Source organism: Saccopteryx leptura, chromosome 1 (genome assembly GCF_036850995.1).
Source record: "Saccopteryx leptura isolate mSacLep1 chromosome 1, mSacLep1_pri_phased_curated, whole genome shotgun sequence".
Lineage (NCBI taxonomy): Eukaryota > Metazoa > Chordata > Mammalia > Chiroptera > Emballonuridae > Saccopteryx > Saccopteryx leptura.
The window spans coordinates 239630914-239646953 of NC_089503.1; the positions used below are offsets into that span (position 1 = coordinate 239630914).

At 41.1% G+C, this 16040-nt stretch overlaps 1 protein-coding gene across 2 annotated transcripts in view; it reads left to right on the top strand.

Moving 5' to 3' along the window:
• The window catches only part of PINX1 (PIN2 (TERF1) interacting telomerase inhibitor 1), an 85885-nt gene that overhangs the window by 14022 nt on the left and 55823 nt on the right, over positions 1-16040 (top strand). For both annotated transcript variants that reach the window (XM_066388084.1, XM_066388094.1), the window contains 3 exons: positions 287-365; positions 6181-6276; positions 12745-12821. In XM_066388084.1, the coding sequence (XP_066244181.1) occupies positions 287-365; positions 6181-6276; positions 12745-12821 (252 nt within the window). The remainder of the gene's footprint in view (positions 1-286; positions 366-6180; positions 6277-12744; positions 12822-16040) is intronic.

Consider the following 16040-nt stretch of genomic DNA (forward strand, 5'->3'; position numbering starts at 1 on the left):
GCCTGTTGATTATTTGACTAGAAATTCATTATTGATAAGTTATGCATGTTTGAAGTCAGGACTGACACCTCCAAGAAGCCCATTTTTAATACTAAAATAAATAAATTGCCTTTCAAATTTATAAAGTAATATTTTGATGAAACATTTAAAATTGCATGTTACCTGCCAGATTTTCTTGATTCAAAGATATATCTTATGTCAACCAGTGTAGGTAAACTACAGTCTTGCCTCTAATTGGTGTGTGTGTGTGTGTGTGTGTGTGTGTGTGTGTGTGTGTGTGTTTCAGGACAACTGGATTGCTCATCAGGATGATTTTAACCATCTGCTGGCTGAACTGAACACTTGCCATGGACCAGAAACAACAGGTAGGGGAAATCTTTGCTTTGTTATCCATTAGATTTATAGAAGACATAATCTCTCAATTTAAAATATTTTAACTACTTTTACTGTAAGCATTGCATATCTGGAAGTTAATTTATTGAAGCTATTAGAAATAGTCTTTCCTGTGTATATTTTAATAGTGCTTTCATTGCATGAACCTTTTTTTGTGTGTGAAAAAAGCAAACAGTTTTTTCTGATTAAATCCAATCAATTTACAACCTCAAATAATAAAATAATCTTTCCAAGTATCCTTGAGTGTGTCTAAAAATATTTTTAAAATGCAAAGCAAGAAATGTCACTTGGGACCTTAAATTAGCAGCCAGCAAAGGTTGAATAGAAAAGCCCTTTTTTGTGTTGATTCTACTTCATGAAATTGTTCTACCTTTTAATATACGTAAGAGATTCAGATTTCTGGGGTTTAGTAAAATTTGTTGCAAGGGGCTCAGTTCCTACAACTTGTATTCCCAAGTTGTAGGAACTAGAAATGAAACAATTGAACTTTGGGCTTTCCATATTAAATTAACAGAAAGCTAGTACTCTTGGGGAAAGGGCATGGATGGGCCAAACTGTGGGCCTTTGGTGTGATTTTAGAGTTTAAGGGAAGTTTTTTTTCACATGGCTATTTGCGAGGCAAGGACCTAACTTTAGTTTATTTTCTAGATATTCATTGAAGAAACCTACATTATCCTGCAAACATTGTTTTTAATTGTGGTCAAATATGCATGTGAAATTTACCATTATAACCATTTGAAGTGTGCAGTTCATTGACATTACATTCACACTTGTGCCAGCATTCTCACTGTCCATCCAAAGAAAAAAACATAAGTTCCCTTCTTCTCTCTCTCTTTCTCTCTCTCCCTCTCCGCTCCTCTATAAAGTGAATAAATAAAATCTAAAAGAAAAGAAAAGAAATTGGGCCTGACCTGTGGTGGCGCAGTGGATAAAGTGTCAACCTGGAATGCTGAGGTCGCCTTTTTGAAACCCCAGGCTTGCCTGGTCAAGACACATATGGGAGTTGATGCTTCCTGCTCCTCCCCCTTCTCTCTCTCTCCCCCTCTCCCTCCACCCCCATCTCCCTCCTCTCCTCTCTAAAATGAATAAATAAAATCTAAAAAAACAGCAACAAAGAAAAAACCAAGGAAAATGTTTTGGAAAATACTGACTGGACTAGTATTAGGAAATGTAGGATCTATGCAGTAGTAAAATTCAAGGACATTATTCCTTACGAATTATAAAATAGAAATATAGGTTTCTATTTCCCATTCTATCTGGCTTCTTTTCCTCAGCACGCTTTTGAGACTTATTCCTGATGTATTACTGGAGTGCAGTGGTGAAATGGTTAAAGTGACCTAGAGCAGTGGTCCCCAACCCCGGGCCACGGACCAGTACCCATCTGTGGGCGATTTGGTACCGGTCCGCAGAGAAAGAATAAATAACTTACATTATTTCTGTTTTATTTATATTTAAGTCTGAACGATGTTTTATTTTTAAAAAATGACCAGATTCTCTCTGTTACATCCATCTAACACTCACTCTTGACGCTTGTCTAGTAAGTTCGACAATTATATTTAAAAATACCACAGTTTTTATGCTAGTCGCATAGTTTTATTTTGTGCATTTATCCATCCCACCCTAAAGGCCGGTCCGTGAAAATATTTTCTGACATTAAACCGGTCCGTGGCCCAAAAAAGGTTGGGGACCACTGACCTAGGGAACTCTTTTTATCAGGAATATAGTTAAGTGCACGCATGACAGATTTCAAGCAGTGGTACCTTGTGTTTAGGCAGCCTCATCCACAGGTTCATCTGTGATCTGTGCAGGCCGAGGTAACTTAAACATTGAAGTTGGAGTTACCCATCTAAATTCTACCTGATGACCACTAGAGGGTGCTGGTAGCCCCACAGTTACTGGCCGGCTTCCTATCTAGCTCAGTACATTACCAAGTAGGCCTTGCTGTCTGCCAGTCCCAGTACTGAAAAGCCTTTAGAATATTCCTTCAAGGGAAACCTGTCCAAGGAATGGACCTGGAGAGCTATAGATGATGTTCCTTCCATGTCATCTTTGGTAAATACACTGTCTTTATCCAAATGAATTTTAGGACATAGTAAAGCAGAAATTATTGTAAAAAAGCTGAAAAGCAGATGACGCATTATAACCCACTAACATATTTTTCTGCTATAATAATATTTTTACTTCTTTAAGATTACTTACAAAATTCACAGTTTCCCTTTAGTCCATGCTGTCCTCTTCATAGAATCTTATGGTGGCACAGTGGATAAAGCATTGACCCAGAATGCTGGGCTCCCCAGTTTGAAACCTGAGGTCTGTCTCCTGGTTTGACTCCTTAGTTGCCAATTTGATCCCTGGTCAAGGCACATATGAGAAGCAATCAATGCACAACTAAGTGGAGCAATGAATTGATGCTTCTCTCTCTCCCTCCATCATTCTTTCTCTCTCTCGTCCTCTCTCACCCTTCTTCTCTGTCTCTCTCTAAAAAATAAAATTATCTTAATTACTCTCTACCAGACTCATTTTAAGTATTTTTGGGAATAAACTGGCAAGCTGATATGGTTTAGGACAGGGGTCTTCAATTTTTTTGATCACAGACCCTTTAGAGGAATTTTGAAAAGCTGTATACCCTATCTTACATTTTTAGATCAACATCTATAATGTCTTTAATCATAGCTTTAAATAGTTGCAAAGTACTATAATTTCTGGCCTATTGGGAAAATTGTCATTTTAAAATAAAACCATTACATTTTAGTTCTAAATAAATTCAGTAGATAAATACCAGAGCAATTTGATACACATTGTCATCTACTTAGAAACATACAAACAAGTCCTTTAGTAATCAGAAATATTATAGTTTATCGTTCTTTTTCCTCTGAAGTAGTATTTTGATTACATATACCCCCTAGTATTTTATGTTTATGCTTACACTTTAAAATTCATCACCCTGTCATATTTCTCTGCCACAAAACAAGTACATACACACTTTTGGTTTATTTCTAATAACATCAAGACTTTTAAGTATAAATATTTTTCCTTTGGATTAAGTTGCTATTTTAATTAGTAGATTACAATTACTAAAACCAGGAAATATATTTTAAATTTTGGTAAAGAGTTATTGGAACAGTAAAATCTTTTTGGAAGTGTACTGATGATCTCTCGATGAGATAGATTGGTGTGAGGAGGGGCTGCTTTTGATGTGGCTTTAAAAGATGCTTCCCTGACACCAGTATTTTGGTTTGTTCCTGTTTATCTCTGGTAAAGGGACAGTGATAAGACAGTCTGGTAAGAGAACCAGACTGATGCATCCACTCAGCATCAGAGCAGTTTGAGGAAAGAGTGCATATGGATAAGTAAATAAAAACATTCCCCTAAGGTCTGTTTTGCTCAGATGTGCTCAGGGAAGTCTCTATGCTGGGAAAATGCAGAAGATAGATTCTAGCTGATTCTACGTCCTCCAAAGTGAGAGAGCAGCTCTGTTAGGGATACGGTATGGTGGTTAAGAACGTATACTCCCATTCAAATCTGCCTAGGTTTGAGTCTCATCATAGCCCCTTCCTAGATGTCCCTTATTTAACCCATCTGTGCCTCAGTGTCCTTAATCACAGCAGCTACCTCATGCAGTGGTTGTGAAATGAAGTACAAAACTGCATGGAAAGCTCTCAGTCTAGTGCCTAGTACTTCATAAATCTTCAACTGAAAGATTTACTTTAAGCCAATAGCTTGCTAGGTGATTTGTGTCTGGGACATCAAAATTGAGACTGTTGTGTGCATATGAAGTGCTTGGCCATAAAACGAGGAGAAAAAATTACTGGTGGGAAGTCTTTTTAGAAAATCAAAGCTAATTCTTGGGAAGTGACTGCAGAAGAGTGTTTCAGGTTGTTGATATAAGTAACCCATGTGAGGCGTTATCTGAAAGCTTGACACACATCTGCCTTCACACTGTTAGAGCCTCACTCTGTAATTTACACTTTGCTTTTGAAGTTTCCTAGTCCTGGAAGGGTTATGTTAACTAGCAAATTGTTCTATGGACGTGAGTTTCTTTTGCTCCAGTATTAAGGCAAAGATTTCCTCCCCCCCCCCCCCCCATGTCTAACTTCATGTCTTTATTTCCTTTGGATCTAACTATAGGAAAATTCGGTCTCTTTTCTACCTATGATGTTCTGTTTCTGTTCCTCTGCCCCCGGAACTTGACAACTAGAGGAAGGCGAGGGAATATGCACAAGCAGCTTGTTACTACCCTATAAGTGACTCTCACCCCAGATCTATTTGCTCTGTCAACCAAGGGACTACATTCTGGCTCACATTTTTCTGTTTGTCAAAGAAATAACCACATGAGTGTTCCTCGGGGATTTCTTTTTGGTGGTGTTTTGCCCGTACAGGCGAGCCTGCAGCAGAGCTGGCGTCGGAGGCAGCAGCTCAGGGCCCACTCTGCTCCTGCTCACTCTGCCTGGTGCTCAGCTTGGATCTGTGGCTCGAGCATCACTAACCTGTCTTACCTCTATTCACCTTTTAAAAGAACTCTGTATTTTGAAATAATTACAGACTTATAGGAAGTTGCAAAAATAGTGCTACAAAGAGCCCTGAGTGCCATTCACCCAGTTTCCCCCAATGGTGACATCTCATACAGCTATATTATAATATCAAAACCAGGAAATTGCCGCTGGTGTTGACTGTTAACTGGACCAACAGACCATACTCACTTTTCACCATCTTTTAGCTTCATCCATGTGTGTGTGGTAGATGTGTTTCTATGCAATTTTATCACATATATAGATTCATTTACCCACTGACACAATCAGAATCAGCACAGAAGAGCTGCCTCATGCTGCCTCTTTGTAGTCACCCCCCCCCCCTTCCACCTCTCTAACCTCCAACACCCTGCTTTCTTCTCTGTGTGCTGGAAGCCATTCATTAGCTCCCCCTCTGCAGTTCTGTCATTTCAAGAATGTTATATAAATTGGCTCATATAGTATGCAGATTGACCTTTTTCATCAAACATATAGGCCTTGAGAGCCATCCACAACGTTGTATGTATCAGTAGTGTATTGTTCTTTATTGTAGACAAGTATTCCAAATTAAGGATGTACCAGAATTTGCTCATCTATTCACCCATTGAAGGAATTTGGGGTTATTTCTAATATTTTACTAATTACAAATAAAATATTACTATGTACATTGGTGTGTTGGTTTTGGGTAAAAACAAGTTTTCATTTCTCTTTCTTGAAGATTGTGTAAGTTTCTAGAAAATAGCCTTGCCTGATTCATAATACACCATTTAAAAAGAATATTTCTGCCCTGGCTGGTTGGCTTAGTGGTAGAGTATATAGGCCCAGCATGTGAATGTCCCAGGTTCAATTCCTGGTCAGGGCATACAGGAGAAGTAACCATCTGTTTTTCCACCTCTCCTCTTTTCCTTTCTCTCTTATCTCTCTCTTCTCTTCCTGCAGCCATGGCTCAGTTGGAGCAAATTGGCCCCAGGCACTGAGAATGGCTCTGTGGCCTCCACTCAGGTGCTAAAATAGCTCGGTTGCTGAGCACCATAGAACAAACCCAGATGGGCAGAACATCACTCCATAGGGGGCTTGCTGGGTGAATCCCAGTTGGGGTGCATGCGTGAGTCTATCTCTCTGTCTCCCCACTTAAAAAATATTTCTAATTACTTGGTTAGAGTTCAATAATAAATGATAGGGTTCCCAAAGATTTTATTTAAATAAGACCATGTCACTGTAAGAGAATAAATGAGAATGGATTACAGAGAGTTTATTGTAATGTGTTTTTTTTTTAAAGACTCCTCCTCAGACAACAAGGAAAAGAAGTCTTTTAGCCTTGAAGAAAAGTCCAAAATCTCCAAAAACCGTGTTCATTATAAGAAATTCACAAAAGGTAAAATCAGGCATTTCTTTATTTGTTTTTGATACCTGTGTTCACACTGAGTTTCCTAAAGCAATGTCAGCTCTTTGCCAGTGTTGCTCCTTGTTTACGTTCAGTGGGACTTGCGTTGGCCACCGGCCTCGCTGGGTCTGTGCTCAGGTATCAGTGTCTGTTGTGGGGCTGTCGTGAAAGTGCAGGTTCAGGAGCGGCGGCCCCGAGGTGCGGCAAAGCTGAAAGCAGATGTCAACCTGCTATTCACAGGAGAAAAGGAGCTTTAAATGGCTAGGTCAGGAAATAATTCTAATTAATTGCTCAACATTTTTAGTTATATTTTCTTGTTTCTCAGAGCTTAATGTTGGTGTTTAGAGAATTATGCTCTGTATTGAGATTGGCAAGATGAGAAATATCACTCCCCAGTTGATTCTTATATTATTGCACACCATTTCTTTATTTCATGTAGCATTAAATTAGGCATTCCATGGTTGTTGAGAAGATAGGGTTAGAAAACTTATTTTTGAGAATGGGATGGTAAATTCTCTTCTTCCTCCATCACTGCCTCACCACTCCCTTCCCAATACCTGTAGTCAATTGTTAGTGCAGTTGTCTTCTTTAACCACCAGGTGGCGCTCTTGTAACGGCAACAAACAGTTTAACTTGGACTTCAACTTCCCAAATGTTTTGCTATAGAATAAATAGTATTATGCATGAAGTGCATTTTTCAGGCACAGAAGCCTATTTATTGCATAATATACTTGAAGTATAAATATCATAATAATTTATACTGTGATATCCCATTGGATGGTTCTTCTATGAGAGGCTGGAAATACAGGCCCATCTCTTTGCTTTAGTCTTGTTGGCATAACTGAGAATTCCCTAACTCTAGAACCCGCCTGAATAGCAGTGGGAGCTGACCTTTCCACCAGTTGAAACTGCTAATGGTGGTTCTAGTGGGGGCACAGGAGCCCAGGAGGTAGGAATGAGTTTGGTTTCTGTGAGAGCCCGTGGCGGAGCTGAGTGGAGCGGGAAGCTGCAGGGCTGTGGGAATGTGTGTGAGGAGAGGCTGGGCCCGCCTGGCCCGGCAGTGTGGTTCGTCCGGCTCTTCCTGCCGTCCCTCTCTCTCTGGGCCACAGCCTTCTCTGTTGTTATTCTGTGTGGCTTCCAGTCGGGGTTGCTTTCCACTCCGCACTGCGGCAGAGCAGAAGGCAGTCCCTGTGGGCCCTTCGTTCCTTCCAAGGAGAGGCTGAAGGGTCGCCTCAGACCTAGCCTAAAGTTTCTAGAAGGTCTCATTAGGCCTTCTAGAAAAAAAGAGATAGCAGAAGGGTACAGAGCACATTAATGACATTAAGAGTAGCCCGTGACTTTTGGGGAGGTATGGCATTCTTTTAAACTTCCACCTTTGCAAATAAAACCTTCTAATTTTCTTTTACTACCCGACTACATGCATGAGTTCACCTGAAGCATTTGCTGAAGCCAGGCTAACCCTCTTTAATCTGCTTTAATCTTGTGGGTGCCGGGAGTATCTCCTTTCTATTCCTAGTTAAGCCACTCCCTTGCCGGGGGACCCTGCCAGCCTGCTTGGTGTTGCACCTTCATGTTTTCTCTTTTAAAATGAGGTGTGCAGAGGAGATTGAGTGGGAACACAGAGGAAATGCAGATGGTGAATAAGTAGAAAAGATGAGAGAAGAAGGCAGAAATCCAAGTGGTGAAAAAAATATTATTTACTGTCCTTCTTAACACTCCACAGGGAAAGATTATTTTAAAGTTCTTTAATTGACTAAGAGAATTTTTTTTTCTTGTAGAACCACTATTGTTGCTGGATTTGAATGATAAACTATTAAGTTTCCTCGAAGATAGACCGTCTTAGGTCGCTGGAAACCGGGGTGCTGGCCCGCTCCCTGACTTAGGCAAATCAATTCACCACTTCCCTTCTTTCAAACTCAATTTTCTCTTTAATAAAGCAAGGAAAGATTTTTAAGATATTATTGGGTTCTAAAATAGGTTCTGTTGTATGACTTATCAGAAATGACCCCATTATATGGTACTTTTGATTGTCCAGCATTATGGATAATAAGGATTTTTAGCCTGTGAGTATGCTCATAATGAAAGTAACTAATCCACTTACTGGATAATGATTCATACTGTAACTTCATCTGTGGTCCAGGAAATTAAAACAGGGGAAGATGGCATTTTATATAGCTTAGTGTGAAGAGTGAAGAAAAAAATTTTATTTCAGTGAGATTACAGTAGCAAATAGCCTTGTAAAACTTGCTACTGCCTAAATATTGGCTATCATTTTAGTTCTGATATATAATTACTTCTTTCTCTAGTCCCAAATTTATAATTTTAATTTAAGATAATTTATTAGATAATTTAAAGAATCAGTTTCATCCATGTTTATAAGCCTGCCTTCAACGTGATTTCTTTTACTTCGAAAATTCTTTGGCGGTGCCATATCTTCAGAGAGGAAACAACAGGGAGAATATCAATTTCTACAAAACCGTGTTCTAAATGCAGAGAGTAGCTGCTGAGAGCCTTACTTTTTCCCTACCGTTATGCAATGGGTGGATAAAACGTTGCTTAAATTATAGTTGTGCAACTTCATCATGGTCATTTACTCAGACTTCTTATCCCTGTGCAGTTTGCAGAATTTTGCTTCCTAAACAAGGAAACCGCTTGCACAACGTGTGTCCTGGTGGTTGGCTGAGCAGTCTGGGGACACAGACAGCGGTGTGTCACCTGCTCCCTGCCGTTGCGCTCTGCTAATAACAGGTGTTTCGTTTCCTCTTCTGATTCTTTTGACATTTAAATATAAAGTCGCACCATTGCAGGCTTTAAAAAAGTTCCAGCTACCTTATTATTTCACTCTGATGTTTTCCTGCTCCCTGGTTTCTGTGACAGTACCTTTGCGGTGGAATTGCCATAGTTTTCTGTCCGAGGCTCATCTGTCCCACGTGTTTTCAGTTTTTTAAAAATCAAAATATAACATTGTTTGTTTTATCTGTCTTGATTGGGAATGCAAATGATTTTCTAAGCAAGTGACACTCCGTATAGAGCTGTAACTTTTTATTATAATAAACATAGTTCTCAAACCTGCATTGCTTTGCCCTTGCCCCTTTCCTGAGCCTCAGTAGTGATACAATACTGTAATATAATTTTCTCCATAGAACTTGCTGAGTGCTACATGATTTTTGCCCTTAAACTAAAAGGTCTCTGATCCTTAAGTTCCTATGTTTTTTCATAGTTTCCTTTGCTTCGCACGTGGACTTGGTGTACATGTGTCTGCCTCTCGCAGTAACATTCCTCCCTTTCAATTTCCTACTCTGCTAGGCTGGAAATCTTGGTACTCATGCTTGTTAGAAAAACAGCTAAAATGATTCTTAAAGTACTTTTTTATCTGCTCATCCTTTCATAGATCTTTGTTACATCATCTTGATTACTGGAAGCATTTTCTCCTGGTTCTTAAAATGTTATGGCCAATCAAAGATTAATAGATACATGAACCAAATCCAAACAGATAACTTATTTCCTAGTCTATTGAGATTTTTTATTGCATTTTCTCTAAGATCTCAGTTTATGAGCATATTTGCTGTGATTTGACTGTCATTCACAACTGAGACCAATAAACTTTTCTTTCTTTATTTTTTCTTCTTTCCAAGTGAGAGGAGGGGAGATAGAGAGACAGACTCCAACATGTGCCCCAACTAGGCTCTACCTAGCAACCCCTGTCTGGCGCTGATGCCCTGCCCATTTGGGGCCATGCTCACAACTGAGCAATTTTTTTTTTTTTTAATTCAGTGAAAGGAGGGAAGGCAGAGACAGACCCTCACATGTGCCCTGATTGGGATCCACCTGGCAAGGCCACTTGGGAGTGATGCTCTGCCCATTTGGTGCATTGCTCTGTTGCTCAGCCACTGAGCTCTTCTTAGCACCTGAGGCCATGGAGCCATCCTTAGCACCCAGGGCCAACTCGCTTCAGTTGAGTCATGGATGCAGGAGAAGAGAGCGAGAAAGAGAAAAGTGAGATGGGAGAAGGGTGGAGAAGCAGATAGTTGCTTCTCCTGTGAGCCCTGACCGGGAATCAAACCCGGGACTTGCACACACTGGACAACACTCTACCACTCAACCAGCCAGGGCCCAGTAAGCTTTTTAACTCTCTTTTAATAAGTATATTTTATTTAAAAGTGGCCATAATTTTATAACATTTATAAACAATTCAACCAGGACTGTTAACATATCTATTTCAATATTGCTTCCATCTTCCATTTTTATCTACCTTCAAGTTTTTTTCCATTGGTCTCTGACTCTTAATTCTTCTGTGTGTTTTGTTTTCCAGATCAAATCCAGAGCAAGAACTGTAACATCCTGGTTTCTACAATTACTTAAGGGATAAAAATTTCTAATACAAGAACCCACCACCAAAACTGTAGAGAGATTTGCACCTTCATTGGTATAGCTTACTATCTCTACCAGCCTGGAAGTTTTCCCTTTGATTGGTTCATTTGCTTTTGATCTTTGTGTGGTCAAATTTTAACATCCTGTTTTAAAATTGCAATCTTGCATTCACCCTCTTTTCTTCAATGCCTCCATCATTCCCTTTAGTTGAATTGCTATAAAAGAGATTTTTATTTGCATTTCTTTTAGAGTATCTATTCCATTTTAGAAGATAGTTAGGATGCCTAACTGGTGATGGCACAGTGATTAGAGCATCGACCTGGGATGCTGAGATCCCAGGTTCGAAACTCTAAGGTAGCCTGCTTTAGTATAGGCTCAGTCAGCTTGAGTGCAGGCTCACCAGCTTGAGTGTGGGGTCACTGGCTTGCATGATCCCAAGGTTGCTGGCTTGAGCAAGGGGTCACTGGCTCCGCTGGAGCCTGCCAGTCAAGGCACGTATGAGAAGCAATCAGTGAACAACTAAGGTACCACAACTACAAGTTGATGCTTCTCATCTCTCTCCCTTCCTGTCTTGTCTTGTCTGTCTGTTTCTCTCATTTGATTAAAAAAGAAGAAGAAGATAGTTTAGGATAGAAGAGCAGCACGTATTTTTAACTAAGTACAACTCCTTTTTCTGAAATAGAAATGGCCACCCTGAAAGTGCTCTGAGGCACAAAATGGTTATGCTGATGACAGATAAGAATAGAGCTAGACCTCCTGAGTCTGTATCCACTTCTCTCCACCACAACCAATTTTATTCCCCACTTTTCAGGTGTATTTTCTGAATTCCTGTCTAGAACATGCTTCATTTTGTTCTTAGGTCAGTTTCCTTGAGGGTGTTTTGTGTGGATTCTATTTAATGATCACTTAGAACCAGGAAGCCTTCCTTCTAGCTCAGGAAGAAAGCAGAGAGCAGCATGGAAGCACAGAGGAGCGTGTCCTTCCTGCTGGGAACAGGTCGTACTGACTGGGCTGTTGAAACTGCTGCCTATGAAACTGGTTTTGACACCTGGCTTTGCATTAAGTCGAAGGGTGTTTAGTTTCTTAATTTCATGGAGTCACTGAGCAATATCGTATTTGAATGCCCCAGTGATCGTCAGTGAACTAGAACCTTCTGGGTCATGACTGACTTTGCCAAGTGAGTTTTGCTACAGGAAAACAAGAAGTGAGTCTGTGACAGTAGAACTCAGGCTGCAACTCAAAACCAAACTTCCTGTGTCCAGCCCAGAGCCTACTCCCCAAGACTCAGGACTGTACACGCAGTAGTTACATTTTACAAGTTGACAAATGAGGAGAGATTTGGTCGAGTGCTCACAGAATATTTTTGGTAGAAGTGGAAATTCCAAAGAAGTGAATTTTAAATTACTTGGTTTATGGGTTTGAAATTAAGTTTAAAGAGTTGAGTGTTTTTAATAAGAATCATGGGCTTTTAGGCCACTGCTTTTGTGAGAAGCCATTTAATTTCCTGCTCTTATCATGTATCCTGTTATTTAAAGCTGATATAGTAAACTCTTTCACCCTAATCCAGTACTTAGTTGCATTTATTCTTTTAAATTTTTCATTTATTCAATTAACTGTTGATCTCATTTATGTGCCTACGTGAGGTTTTGAATTTAAATATTTAGCAGCATTTTCTTCTTGCATTTCATAATCCTAAGTAAGTAGCTCATGTCTCCTTGGAGTAAATGAGACCTGTTTTATAAACGGGGAGCTCAGAGACACAGACGTCATGCCATGAAGGCACGCCGGCCTGGAGCTGGCGTTAGAATTTAGTGTCCTCTCAGTCTATGTGCTCTTGGTTGTTTCCAACTGAGAGAATGTCAGTGGTTCTGGTTCTCAAACACGTAGCTGATTTTTAGTAATTTTAAAATTTCATTTTTGTTAATTAATTAAAGAATTTTCATCTGTGCAGGTGAGACAGAAAGTCAGTAGTTTACAAAACTGTTGCGTTTTCAGAACTCATTTGCTTTCAGGAGTGTCGTAGCTTATATTTGTGCTCTGTGCTTTAGAAAGGTTGGTGTTACTAAAGGTATCGTGTTGCTTTTCTAGGGAAGGATCTATCCTCTCGGAGCACAACAGATCTTGACTGCATCTTTGGGAAAAGACAGAGTAAGAAGACTCCCGAGGTAATAAGTCACATAGAACTGATATGTTCTGTTTCCAGAGTTTGATTTTCAACTGCATATAGAACTGTTTATTATGAACAGTAAGTAGTTTTCAGACAAAGTTACAAAAAAAAAAATCCCACAGAACTCTTAGAGGCATCTTACAAAAGCTAAGTGTGATTCTCTTAATAGTTGGTAGATAATATGTTTTATAAAGAATCTCAGAAAAGGATGTGTGTTTGCTTTGCTCCTACGGCATTGAACGTGGCGTGGGGTAGGAGAATGTCACGTGTCCTCTAGCTCCGGTCTATTCCATTCTTAAAACACTGTGAAATAGTGTTGGATCAGCATTGAGAGTCTGGAAGGGATTAGATGTAGCATTTCTTCCATTGCATTGAACTGTTTGTTTCAGAACTATAAGGTAAGAATAGGATGACCAAACTACACCCTAAATGAGATGAATCCATAGTTATTAATCCCAATTGTTAAGCTGGACTGTGCAATATAGCCCTGCATTTTCTGGGCCAGTTCCAGCTGTGAGAGACATCTTGAGTGTGGTTTGGATGCCAGTATTAGAATTTTTTTAAATATGGATTTTTAGAGATAATGGGATCAAAATATTTAAAATATTGTGGTGTCTATAAAAATCTGGGATATATGATTGCTACAGCCATTAGTCAGCTACTCTGGTATATCATACTCGTGTTCCTGTGCTGGTTCCTAGCCAAGGCCCTTGTGACTGTAGAACAAAACAAGACTAGTTTCGTTTATTTCTCATTTTTCTCCAGAGTAACAAACTTCCTGAATGATAGCTGTTTGTTACCTGATTCTATTTTCAAAGACTTTGAAATGACCAGTTGTTAGAAATTGTTTGTCAATTTCCTTTGCACGTTGGGAATAAATTTTTAAGTCTTTTAGCACTTTTCTGGCTCTGAACCTGAGCAGTGAGGACGGAGGAAGCAGGCCCAGAAAGAAAGCCGAGGCCCCAAGCTTGCCGGGTGGTGCCTCGGGTCTGCCAAGTCATGGCAGAGGCAGGCAGCTCCTTAGGGAGGAGGCAGTCTGCTGTCAGGTCGTTACTGGATGCTTCATTCTGAAGAGGCCATTGGAAGAGGTCATCAGACAGCCCTGCTCTGGTCACACCTCTGCCCCTTGGTGGTGTGTGCCCTGCAGTAAGCCTCTGCCTGTTCACTAAGGACTTTGTGTTTGCCTCACCTCAGTCTGCCTCTCGGGCCCCTCCTCAGTAATGTCAGGGTCCCCAGGAAGCCATCACCTCTCTGCCCGAACAGCCCCTCCTCTGGCCACATCCTACACCTCTGCTTCAGCCCCATGTCGTCGTCGTCGTCGTCCGTCCCCCCCCCCCCCCCCCCCCCGAGCCCGACTGCCCGCTCTCGCCAGCATTGCTATCGCACTGGCTTGTCCGAACCCTGGCATGCCTGGAGTCCTGGACCCTCCCTTTCCTCCCTGCTGCCAGCCAGCTACGCCCGCCCTCCTCTTCCCCAGCACTCTCTGAAATGAAACTGTGCTGTTAAATCAAGGAAGGAGATATTTATGGGCTTTTGGTAGAGCTTTAAAAGAATTTCTGTGGTAAGTACAAGAAAGTTTTTGTGACAGGAGATGGAGGGTTCTGACCCTCAGCAGACACCTGCCTGAGGATCTACCTGAGGACGTCCTGCTGCCAGCTCCGCGAGGCTCTCAGCTCTGTGTGGTGTGACTTGACTCTGCTGTAGTCATCTGTGAGCAGGTCACAGCGAGCCTGTGTTTGCGGAGCTGCAGGAACGGTTGCCCACCCCTAGCCCAGGGAAAACCTGTTTCTGTGCAGTTGGTGTGGCGAAGACCCACCCTGATGTAATAATGCTGTTTGTGCAAGATGTCCATCCAGGTGCATCTCAGACTCTCATCCTAGTTTCGTGGTTTCTTCTGATGCGGCGTCGGGAACCTGACTGTCTGGCGGGGGTGGGGGCGGGGTGTTGGGCCGCGGTGCAGCTCTTGATCAGGAACAGCGGTTCTCGGGGACACTTGCACTCGAATCGCTTAAGCAGCTTTTAAAAAAATGCTAATGCCAGGGTACCACCCCAACTAGTCAAATCCAATCTTGGGTTAGGATCCATGCATAAGTATTAAAAAAAGAAGAAGAAGAATTTTTAATTAGAAAGGAAAAAGCCTACCCAGATGATTGAGGTGATGATTCTAACGTGTGACAGGGAGTAAGGGTCAAGAAGCACTGGTAGAAGCCCTGAAACAAAACTGCACAGGGTGGGGCACAGGCAGTTTTACTGTTGTTCACATGGGAAATAGTACAATAATTAATAAGTAATAATACAAGACTTAACTGTTTTGCATCCTCATAGCTGTAAACCTACTTTTGCCCCACCCTGTACTTGCAGAGCTTCTGACTTCAGGGACACAAATATGGCCCAGAACAGGGTTTCTTTCATCTTAATATGGACACTGATCATCCGGGAGTTTGGTTACATGCAGACTGTGGTTCAGGAAGGTGGGGTGGGGCCCTGGCTCCTGCTTCCGGGGCTCCCCGGTGATGATGGTGGCGGAGGCATTGCATGGGACTGTTGCCGGACTTGACATTTGGCACACTCCTGCATGTGTATGTAGACAGAGTGTATTAAAATCTAATGACATTCTCAGCTACCAAATAAAATGTCTTCCTGCAAAGCAGAATCACTTTTACATTTAAATTTTACATACACAAGGATTTTCAAGATAGAGTTTGCTTTTACTGAAGCACACCTGAATAAACTGTTGCTAAGAAACCTTACCTGTTAGTTACAACAGCCCTTAGAGCCAAGGGCAGGAAGCCTTTGATCAGATTTGTTGGAAAATATAACCTCTTCTGGCTCCTGTTCACAGTTGGAAAGAATATTGCTTTGTTTATACTCCCTTGACCCCCATAGCAACATTGGCCTGCATTTATGTTTGGCATTGCCAAGGCCGAGGTGCTGTGAAGGTCACATACCTGAGGAGCCTCAGAACCCGTGGCAGCATTGACTGTAAAGGCAGGGAGGCCTCTCGGGTGCTCTGGGGAAGGTGGTGGTTTTGGTGGTGTTGTTGCGTCTAGATTTAAAGAACATTGGACATTGATCATGTCTGACTTCATGGGCAACATCCTATCTCTCTCAACAACCCAAGCTCACTAATTTCTACAACCTCTGACTGTTATAATAATAGAAATTACAGCTTTATTAATCATCCTTATGCTAGACACCTATGATTGTATTTCATTTA